The 11,114-nt window shown below is 32.8% G+C and overlaps 2 protein-coding genes across 2 annotated transcripts; both read right to left on the minus strand.

Moving 5' to 3' along the window:
• Positions 1-451: 451 nt before the first annotated feature.
• On the minus strand, positions 452-2,397 carry LOC110694563 (replication protein A 70 kDa DNA-binding subunit B-like). The gene is made up of 9 exons (XM_021871736.1): positions 2,251-2,397; positions 1,918-2,176; positions 1,706-1,808; positions 1,472-1,596; positions 1,318-1,396; positions 1,130-1,247; positions 885-1,051; positions 669-789; positions 452-586 (listed from the first exon to the last, which is right to left on the minus strand). Exons 1-9 carry the CDS (start codon positions 2,395-2,397, stop codon positions 452-454), a joined length of 1,254 nt encoding a protein of 417 aa, XP_021727428.1.
• Positions 2,398-3,756: 1,359 nt separating this feature from the next.
• On the minus strand, positions 3,757-4,332 carry LOC110694565 (ATP-dependent DNA helicase PIF4-like). The gene has a single exon (XM_021871737.1). The coding sequence runs from the start codon at positions 4,330-4,332 to the stop codon at positions 3,757-3,759; it is 576 nt and encodes a 191-aa protein (XP_021727429.1).
• Positions 4,333-11,114: the final 6,782 nt, after the last annotated feature.

The following is an 11,114-nucleotide window of genomic DNA, read 5'->3' on the forward strand; positions in this document are numbered from 1 at the left end:
ATTGAGTTTCAAACATGCGTGTCAAAACTAAAAATGTTTTATAGTACACATGTGAGACATGTATTATGTTTTATGCATGTTGCACAAGTGTCTATAATGTAAATTGTACAATTTACATGTGTGTGTGTGGGGTATCCGTGTGTATTCATTTCTAATTTATTATTTTAATCCTATGTGCTTAGAATATGTTATATTAATTCTATATATTTGATATTCCAATAAATTGTACAGGATTTATTATACTGTAGAGTAAAACATTAAAATATGGTAAATACGTAAAACAAATGTTTATTTAGTGCGAATCTACATATAGAAGTACATATGTATTCAAACAAACATTATTTATTATACATTTAAAAGTTGAAATTGTCTAAGGAAACAAAGTTTGTACTGAAAGCGTGAAATTATATACATATATATATTATAAACACGTTTGGAAATTATTCTACATCTAAGCTTCAATGATGCGCTTAGCTTTCCAGCGGAGCTGCTGAAATCCTTCTCCCAACATGTACGTCGTCATCTCTATGGTAAGCTCCCTGTCCTTAAAAGCTGTTATACAACTGTCTACAAGAGATCTTTGTTCCTATAATTGTGTATAAAATGATTAATGATTCTTGTGAGTTTGTTTATAGTTTTGAATGTAATATTAGTTAAAGCATACATACTTGTAGTGTGAGCGTAGCCATATGATTAGCATCATCATTTATCAGTTGTTCAGCAAGATGACCAAAAAGTGTGATTGGTATATCACCACTGTCGTCAGCAAAAGTAATATGCAGCACAGTTCTACAACGTGTATAATTACGCATGATTAAATATTTAATAGGATAAAGAAAAGTAGTGATTGTATGCTATGTTATTAGTAGTGGTATATCAATTACCGTGGTTTGGATGTTCCTACGTGCGGAGAGCTAAAAGCACGACAATTGAACACTAACCCTCTTTCAGTTTCACATCGTTTGCTGCAGACATTACATGCATTGTATACAATACTGTTTTTGTTTGTAATGTCAGTGACTCGTCCGATGATCCGTACTGTTTTTCCAGACTTATACCAAAACAAATGCAGATGTAATTATACAAGACATTACGCTGTTCAGTTTAATTTGTGTAATATGTAATTTACCTCTTGCTCAGGTAATTGTGAAATTGGAATTATTAATTCAGGCTGTTGAGAACATTCTGTTGTTCTTGTAACGAGTGAATTTTGAAGGATTCGAATTTGGTCCTTGTTGTTCACCGTCCTGTAAATCAACAGTGTAAGTTAAGTAATAATTAATACACAAATGGAATTATATTTGAAATTTGGTTTACCAATCTCGGAGAAGTTGTGCTTCTAGAGTAGTTGGGTTAATTTTCAGTGAGGAAGCAAAGGTCGTGTTGAATGAACCCTCTGTAAACATATATGGCTCAGGTAGTTAGTGAAAGTGTACTTATTATGTTATAATTATTAGTTTATATCATATACCGTCAAAAGTTGATGCTTTGACGCGAGAAACTTCTATAACAGGCATCGTATCTATAATATCATCAACATTGGCAGCTTCGTTGTGAACCAAAGTAGTCCATGCTGATAGCGTAACAGGTTTCATGCTACAAAAAGTAGAAGAAGTTAAATGTTCCACAAGAATAGTAATAATTAAGTTAAAGTACTATTGTATTGAAAAAGCATTTTACATTGTTGTAATATATATACACGTACTTGGAATCTATGATCTTAATCCTACGCACTTCATTAGGCAGTCCGGAAGTCTTGGAGCGAATAGTTTCTACATCGTATATGTGAATAGCAATCCCAATAATATCTAAGGAAAAAATACAAAGAACTTAGTTGTATATGTCAATTAATTCATGTGTATTTACGATGCACCTAAAGTAATTATAATATCTGAATGGGTATTAAGTAATATTTACCTATTCGATTAGATGTGCCGACGAAATCCAGAGCCCGATTAAGTAGAACAAGCAATGAGCTTGGTTCAGGTCTTTGTCGTGTATCAGAAATTCTTGTTGCAGAATTGATCGTCATCTGATATAGCTGATTGTCTCTAACATACATGTCAGGTATGCGAGTTATGATACAGTTGGTAATTTTGTATTCTCTGTCTTCAATAAGAAGATTATTGAACAACTCAATATCTCGTTCAAAGATCACAACCTTCATTTGTGTTCCCTGGAAATTTCAATGTTAAGTAGTTGTTAATTATGTTGACATAATTAATATTTTATAAATTGTGTATGATATACCTGTGCGTCTTCAAAAATAAGTTGTTGTAAATTTGTCGTGCCTTCGCGAGATTTTTTTGCAGGGTGCTTCTTTATTAATGTGGCTATTGTAGTAAAATTTCGGCTTTGCTCTGTCAAATTGGCAAGAGGAAGTTGTTGAGCAGCCATTATGTCGTTGTGCAATCTAAATTGACCCTGCCATGCATCAATGTGATGTAAGTAAATATTACAAGCGATAAAATTATAATATCATGGTATAACGTAAGTGAAAGGAAGAAGGAAGATAAGTAAAATTATAATATTCCAGCATACCTTAAAATCTCATAACATACAACATTTTTAGTGTTTCTCATAACATAAGTAAAATTACAATATTCCAGTACGCCTTAAAATCTCATAATATACAACATTTCAATACTGTAAAATTATAACGTAAGTAAAAGGAAAGATAAGTAAAATTACAATATTCCAGCACGCCTTAAAATCTCATAATATACAACATTTTTACTCTTTCTTATAACAGAAGTAAAATCATAACGTAAGTAAAAGGAAAGATAAGTAAAATTACAATATTCCAGCACGTCTTAAAATCTCATAACATACAATATTTTTAGTCTTTCTCCATCCATGTGGTTCATCCGCAGAGGGCTTTATCAATATTTGAACATGTTTACCTTTTTTAGCGCGAGACAGTGCAACATATAATTGACCATGAGAAAAGACCGGTTGTGGTAAATATATGCCAACTCTATCAAGCGTTTGACCTTGAGACTTGTTAATAGTCATTGCAAAGCTTAGGTTGATTGGAAATTGTTTGCGAGTAAACCTAAAAGGGTACTTGTCCGTAGCTGATGGTTGTAATGGGATCCGAGGTATAAAAACACGTTGACCGCAGTGATGTGCCACAGTTATCTCAACATCAATAACATTGGGGAAAAAGGCTCTGCATACTAATCTGGTGTCGTTGCATAAGCCTGATGTTGGATCTAAGTTTCTAAGCAAAATTATTGGACTGCCTACCTTTAAAGTCAAATGATGAGGCGGAAGGCCGGATAGGGCTAGGCTATTAAGAAATTCAGATGGATATTATTCGGATGTACTATCTGTGCAGCTGTCGAAACTTTTGTACTCATAAGCTTTTCCTGGCTGTTTGTGCACTAAAAGAGAATTTATCTTTGTAGCATGTTCATTTTTCGGAGTTAAAATAGCTCTTTTTGTTGCAGTCGAAGAATCGAAAGTTGTCTTCGAAATATCAGGGTAGATGCTTTTTGCTAAGAGTTCCAGAGATGAATCTTCATTGTCATATGGTATGACTAAAGGTTTAGGAAGCTCTATATTTTCCCCATCTTTATAAGGGGGCACACCATTCCCAATTTGTAAGACAAGATTACTAAAAGTTGGGTCACTAATTGCTCGCATGTTTTGAGTTAGATGGATTTTCTGGAGTGCGTACCATAAAGGAGACATCACAAAACTCGTTGCAATAACCTCATTCAGACTTCCTTTAGGTATAACAGGTAGCACTTGTCAGAAGTCACCGCCAAAAACAACAACTTTTCCACCGAATTTCAATTTGTTTGAATAGACATCTTGTAGCAATATATCAAAGAACTCAATTGTTTGACGCAATTCCATTGGTGCCTCGTCCCATATAATAAGTTTTGCAAGACGAATAAGTTGTCCTAAAGCACTTTGTTTGGAAATACTTGGACTTGGAACCTCATCAACATCTAAAGGTATTTTGAATCGAGAATTTGCAGTTCTACCTCCAAACAGACCAGATGCAGCAATACCAGAGCTCGCAACTGCTAAAGCAATCATTCCTTTTGTTCTTACATTAGCGAGTAATGTAGAATATAAAAAAGTCTTTCCTGTACCACCAGGGCCATCAACAAAGAAAGCTGCCGGCTTATTATCAAGGACTGCATTGTAAATTATGTTGTAAGGAATTTTTTGTTCACTATTAAGTAAATTGACAGCATTTATTTCTTCGGGATGAATAGAAATCTGGAGCTCTTCTTCGATTTCTTTCATTCCTTTCGCTAAGTCATCTTCTTCAAGCTCCAGCAATCTAAAATTGTAGGTGTCGAAAGACTTTCCCATTGACTCAACAAGGTAACAAATGCTTTTTATAGTTAATTTGCGAGGCCTTTTTTTTGTTCGAAGGGAAGTTATGGTTATAATCTTCAGAAAGATATGGATAAAATTTTTCCCACAGGCAGTTTGGATCATCGGGATTGCAGTATACCAACAATGTAGCAAATAGTTGTCGTAAGGCAAAAGGCATTTGACTTTGGGAAGCTTCTTGTAGGCACTTATCTATAGAATCGTCTGCTTCGAGTAGACCTCGTTGAAATGCTGCTTCTCGGAATGAAGAATATCTTACTTTGTTGAAGGTCAGAAAATGATCAAAAGAGGTTGGACCACGAACATTTGTGAGCAGTAACCGCAAGTAAAAACGTTCACCTTCTGTTGGATTTGCATGTACAACACGTCCGATCGCAGTATTTGTCGTTTGACGGCGTCGCCAAATTTTTTCACTTTTTTTGCCACGCCATGTGTAATGTTGAGGAAATTCTTGGTACAGTAATGTGCGAGCAAAGCTATCAACTTGATTCATCTCAAAAAAAGCAGTTAGCATAGTTCGTTGTCTGCATGAGTCAAATGCAACAGTCTGTAACCTTTCTTGTGAATGGAATGTCACAGTTTGCATATTTGGCAAATGTACTTGCAGAGAAACAACGTTTGGATGTATACCATTCGGCGGAAATCTGAAAATTTGCCAAGAAGCTTCTGGGGGCGATATCCATCGCGCTGTCTGAAAGGAAGAGATTTCATCTCCTATGCTTATGTTGTCGGGATTAGATAAAGCAAAGACAACCCGATCGTGACCTTTGTATATATACTTATACAGATATTTAACTGCCTTTATTGTAGAGCACACTTCTACATTTATATGGCAGTCATATTTTGCTAGTAAATACGGATTATATGGTATTACCCACCTATTATCAAGTCGTACTCTGCGTACCAAATATTTTTTTCCATCATTATGACGTCGGTATATAGGGTATGAATTATGACCTGTCGATGTCGTTTCAGAAAAGCTTCGAGGGTAATGGTTTTTACACTTTCCATCTCGCATGCATACATTTCCCAGATTATCATTTCCACAGGGGCCATGCATCATATGCTTAAAAACAGCTTCGTAAAGATGAGCGTTAGTCTTTTGTTCGGGTACCTCTGCACAGACATGCTCATCGTATTGGTCTGAAGTTCTAATCTTAGATGCTGAATCTAAAATGATGAGAAAGTGTACATGTGGTAATCCTCTTTTTTGAAATTTAATTATGTAAACATATGCTGCAACCTCGCCAAATAGTTTCTTTTAAACAATATCTTTTTTCAGTTCTGCTAATTTTGCGTGGAAAACTCTTGCTATTAGATCAGGTCTGTTTTGCACTTCCTCGTGAGGTAGCAGTTCATTTGTAATTTCAGGCCATGAAGGGTTGCAGGTCATGGTCAAGAAAATATCAGGTTTTCCGTAGTGCTGAACTAAAGACATTGCATCAAGGTATCTGCGCCTCATATCTCGTAGACCACCAATAAACGAAGGAGGGAGAATGAATCCATGCCTAATATTTAATCCATGTGATACGCCAGTGTTTAAGCTGTCGAGAATACCTTGGTAAAGTTCAGCTCTAATTGTGTCTTGGTTTTGACGAATAAAATCCAAACGCGAAGTTTCAATTTTGATGTACATATCAACAATATACTATTGTAATAAGCGCCCACATCGCAGAGGAAAGGAATTATCTCGTATACGAATCTGTAATCGGTAGCAATAATATTCTCTACAGGAAACTTTTTTTTTCAGACGTTGATGAGTGAATTCCTATATAAAAAATAAAAGATAAAAAATAAGTGGTGTTTTTTTATTGATTAAAATGAAATTTTTCTCGAATAAATTATTTAATAGCCAAACCTTGTTCTTCAGCTTCTAGAAGATCATCAACAGTTTTGACAAGAACTTCATTTATCGGAAATGTGTGACATTCCTGTCTTCTTAGATATTTTGTTTTATATCTATATATCTGTCTATGCCAACCAATTTGGCCGTAGGGAAATAAAATCGGATATTGTAATGGATCATAGCATCCGTAGTAATGCAGTATACTATGGTGTGCACCTGAATGTGCACGAACCACAATATCGCGTTGCAGCGGAGCAGACGTACCTGCATCTTCCAACCAAATTGCTGCCACTTGGGAAGAAGTAGGTGCATTGTGAGTACGTTGGTCTTGATCTGGATCAGATCGGATTATAATGTGACTTGTGTCAGCCATATTAACATCTTTAAGTGACCGGAAAAATTGAACATACGAATTTAGCTCCATTAAGTGCACTAATTGGCCGATCACACGTGGATCAAGATCCGTAAAAATTGATACATGATGTCGGTACTCAACATCTGTGTCATAGAAATATAGCTGCAAATATCGCGGTTGTTCATCATTTCGACGTATATCATTTATGTTATGATATACTTGCCCTTGGACTCTAAATGTGTAAATACCATGATGTCTTCGCGCTAATTCTTTATCCTTCTTCACACCCAAAGATGTAAACGCAAACATATTGTTGTACAAAATAATATATTTACGAAAACTCTCAGAGCTGTTGTCCAATGACAGAAATAGGTTACGCAAACTATCTGGCATATGGTTAGGAGCAAGTTGAATCTCTCCTTGGTTGCAACATAGGTTAATTGATTCGTCCTTAAATAGCTTTGCTCCACAATACTCACAAAGCGTAGGCACAGGTAGAACGTATGCATATTTTGGAGGTCTTTTCATGTTGTTTGTTCTGATTGTATTTGACATATTCAGTATTTTAAAATAATAGGAAAACAAATTAAACAAAAGCAATGCATAAGAATATATGTAAAAAATTAAAATAGAAAAAACAGACACTTTATTTTGATCACTCCAAAAAGAAATGCAGGCATATAATAAAGGGACGGAGAGAATATAATTTTGAGTGCAAAGCAAAGCTTTTTCTTTCTAAGATTTTATATGATCGAGGGTCCCTTACATACATTATATTGTACTTCTAATGTTTCATGATTAATTTATAGAATAAGCTCAAGATAAGCACTTATCTAGGAATATTTGAGGTGCACTTGTATAACTATTATTTTTTAAAACTTTATCAAAGGTGCTTTAGGAAAATGATTTTACTGGAATTGTCTGAATATTCCGTATTAATTTAAACAGATTGAGGGATTATTGTGGTCATTGGATGTTGTCATCTTCGGCTTGTTTGACGGTGGTGTGGAAGTAGATTACAAGTTATGCCTTCAATTCGCAGTCTCCTATTTTAATTCAGAAACTTATGCTCCATATACGAGTAATTATTATTTGTATATGACCAAATTAGATGCTTTTGCACATTATTTATGTGACTCATGTTGGGTATTAAATTATTTATTGCCTTTTCTTTATTTGTCCGAAAAAAAAGCAAAGGATCCCAATGGAGTTTTGTCTTTCGCTATTATTGTATCCTAGAAAACGACACACTTTAAAAAAGAAATGTTGATATAAGATACTCCTTCCGTTTTTAAGTACTTGCTCCATTTTAATTTTTTGCACTATTCATTTGTCCTACTGTGACTTATATTTGTGATTTATACATAAGAAAAAATATAGTCTCGTGGGTACTTGTTGGAATCATCTCAATGAATAGATTATTAATTTTCAATTGTTAGAATTTATACGTATTGATAATTAAAGAAATTAGTGATGAAAGATTAGCATCGACATGCATGTTCAAGAGAAATGAAGCAAGTATTTAAAAACAGAGGGAGTATAAAATTGAAAATATGTGAACTAATAAGTTTGTAAGTATATTTTTTTTGGTAATGTAATACGGTTAGCTATTTTATAAAATCTATAGTTCTCTGCTTGAACTTTTCATATAAGTTGTCACTTTATTACTCCCCCTAGATTTAATTATATAAAATTTGAAAACTCGTTGTAAATGCTGCAACATGTGTCATCCGTTTTCTTTTATTTTTTTTTATAGGTTATAGGTTTATAGATATTTGTACAAGTATTTTTCGTAATTGCATGGTTTTATTTTTTTTTTTAAAAACAAAAAATGCACGAACTACGACGTAATAAGTTCACTAAAGGTGACATTGTCAGAAAAAATAAAGTAAATACTCCATCCGTTCCATAATTACGGACAAATATACTATTTTGGGTGTTCTAAAATGTTCCTCCTATTACTAAAAATAACACCCAATCATTACTTACTTTTTACCTTTTCCATACAAATTACACACATACCAAAAAAATCATTACTTACTTTTTCACTTTTTCATACAAAATACACACATACCTAAAAAATCATTACCCACTTTTTAACTTTTCCATATAATATTTTCTACTTTTTATCAACATTCTTCACTTTTTAGCTTTTCCATTTAATATTCCTCTACTTTTTTCATCCTCCTTAAAAACCGTACTTTTTAGAATTATTTGCCTGTAATTATGGAACGGAGGGAGTACTACCTAACCTGTATTTCCCTAAGTCACGTGAATCCAACTAAATGAAAAGTGAATTAAGTTTTTTTAAAAAATAATGTATTCAGGCATTTTCTCTCTCCTTACAAAAATTAAGTAACCACCCCATCGAGAGACGCATACTGTCAGCTAACAACTTTAATCTACTCCTTCCTATTTTTTTTATTGTTTTGTTAACTTAAGCACCTATTTTCTCTTCTATAAATACTTTTTTTTTAAAAAAACAAGAAGTCTTTCATTTAGAAAAACCCATAGCCTTTTCAAAACTATGCAAACCATCATACTTATAAAAGTACTACTTCTGTATAAAAATGTCCACTCCCAAAAATATATCCATATTTTAAGTACTATTTCGGAAAGTAGTAGTAGTACATTGGATAGGTTATTACTGTTAGGAGTAAGTTTTAATTTGAATTTTTTTTTTTTAACTTGATTTCTATTTTTCATAAGCCATGTGTTTTTTAAGTAATTTTGTAGAATCGTGGACTTAGAGAAACTCAACGGTGATTAATTATAGTAATTATCAACTAACATTCTTCCAAATGCCCATTTGGAGTTCATTCATGAGAAAGTGTAGGAAAAGCTCAAAAACGATAAGGACGTAGCTCAGGTATTGTTAAATTCCTTTTATTTTCTCATGTTTGTGGTTTTTTCGTAATTGCGATTTTGAATTTGAAAAATCTGATCGTTTTTTGTTTTATTATTATAATTATTTGATGGTGCCCTTTTAGCCAAGTAAGATACAAGTTTATTTGTTTTGAAGAACAAACTTGTACAAATTTTATCGATTTAATTGACAGTTTATAAAATTGAATGCATCATCAGTAGTTGAATTCAACCACTGCATGACGAACATGTGATTGTGTGAGGACTTTAAGATTCAAGAGACTTTAATTATTTTACAATAATTACTGTGATTTTTTGATTGGCCAGTTAAACAATGTTTCGTTGAAGGGAACAAAAAAAAAAAAGATACTATCTTAATATTAAAATGTAGAAAGAAGTGGGTTTAAGTCAATAAATATATTTCCACTTACACTTACGTAGTTGATAATTGTCCACATCTTTAAATTGAGAAGGTGAAAGCCTTCGATCAATTTGCAGCTTTTAAAATGCACCTTTTTTTAAAAAAAAAAAAAAAAAAAAAAAAAAAAAAAAAAAAAAAAAAAAAAAAAAAAAAAAACATACTTACATAGTTAATAGTTGTGAGGTTTATGTCCCCATCTTTTATTTTATATTGGTATTTCACCAGCTATAATCCACAAAATAAAGTTAAAAAACTTACTTACAACAACTCAATCTGTAGAATATTCAGTTACAAAATTTCTGCGGTGAAAGCCTTCAATATATAAAGATCCCTCCTACACAAATGAAATGATACAATGTAGGAATTAAAACATTTCGCCGGGGAAAAAAAAAAAAAGGTTCTCAAACATTCCATGGTTTTTGCATGTGCAAAGTTAATTATTCTACTTTGCTTTTATTCATTTCTAAATCATCACCTAAATCTATTTCTAATCGACCGAGGATGTCACTAATTTGGTTTTCATGTCTTAACCCATCTTATAAGAATAATTAATAAACTTGTAATATAAATATGTATTTAGAACTATATTAATCATAAATGTAAACTTTAAACCATCTAAAAAGAATATTTAATATAGTGTTACAATAACTATGGATACTAAAGCCATATAATAGCTTTTTAATAATACCTTCTTGTCTGATGATCAGTGTAACAACCCGAACGACAAGAAATACAAATGTAGTATCACACGATAATTTGATGTATGAAAATATTTTAGAACGAAGATGGAATGAAATGCTACCGCAGCCCGGAGATCTACTTATATACACAGTCAAGAAAGCCAAAAACATGAACAGTAACTTGATAACTATGGTCATCAATTCTACAAAGAATATATGCCAAAAGATGTACAGTGTATTGATAACTATATGTATGTATACAAAGGAAAATAAAAGAAAACAAAAAAAAACAACATTGAACAGTATTTTGATAAGAATTCAGCAAAGTCATTTAATTGTAAGATAAATTCAATATACTCTTGCTAATTTTGTTCATTATTATCTGTTTGGGTCCAATTTAGTCCAATTGGGCTTAGGCATTAAATGATCCAATTAAAAGCCCAAGATCAAGGTTCAACTCTCCAATTGTGCTAAAGTCAAAGATCAGCCCTCAAAGCAAGCCAATTGGGCTAAGGCCCAACTTCTCCATGTATGAAGAGGTATAAAAGCCATCAATATTATATTTTTACATGGATTCACATTCATTCACAC

This window comes from Chenopodium quinoa, unplaced genomic scaffold (assembly GCF_001683475.1).
Source record: "Chenopodium quinoa cultivar QQ74 unplaced genomic scaffold, ASM168347v1, whole genome shotgun sequence".
Classification (NCBI taxonomy): domain Eukaryota; kingdom Viridiplantae; phylum Streptophyta; class Magnoliopsida; order Caryophyllales; family Amaranthaceae; genus Chenopodium; species Chenopodium quinoa.

Bases quoted from the DNA above. Each gene is read 5' to 3' on its own strand.
- LOC110694563 (XM_021871736.1), bottom strand. From the start codon at position 2,397: ATGGCTGCTCAACAACTTCCTCTTGCCAATTTGACAGAGCAAAGCCGA. The intron at 2,177-2,250 runs GTATATCATACA...TGAAATTTCCAG, and splicing joins TTATTTTTGAAGACGCACAG to GGAACACAAATGAAGGTTGT. The intron at 1,248-1,317 runs GTAAACCAAATT...GTTGATTTACAG, and splicing joins GCACAACTTCTCCGAGATTG to GACGGTGAACAACAAGGACC.
- LOC110694565 (XM_021871737.1), bottom strand. From the start codon at position 4,332: ATGGGAAAGTCTTTCGACACCTACAATTTTAGATTGCTGGAGCTTGAA.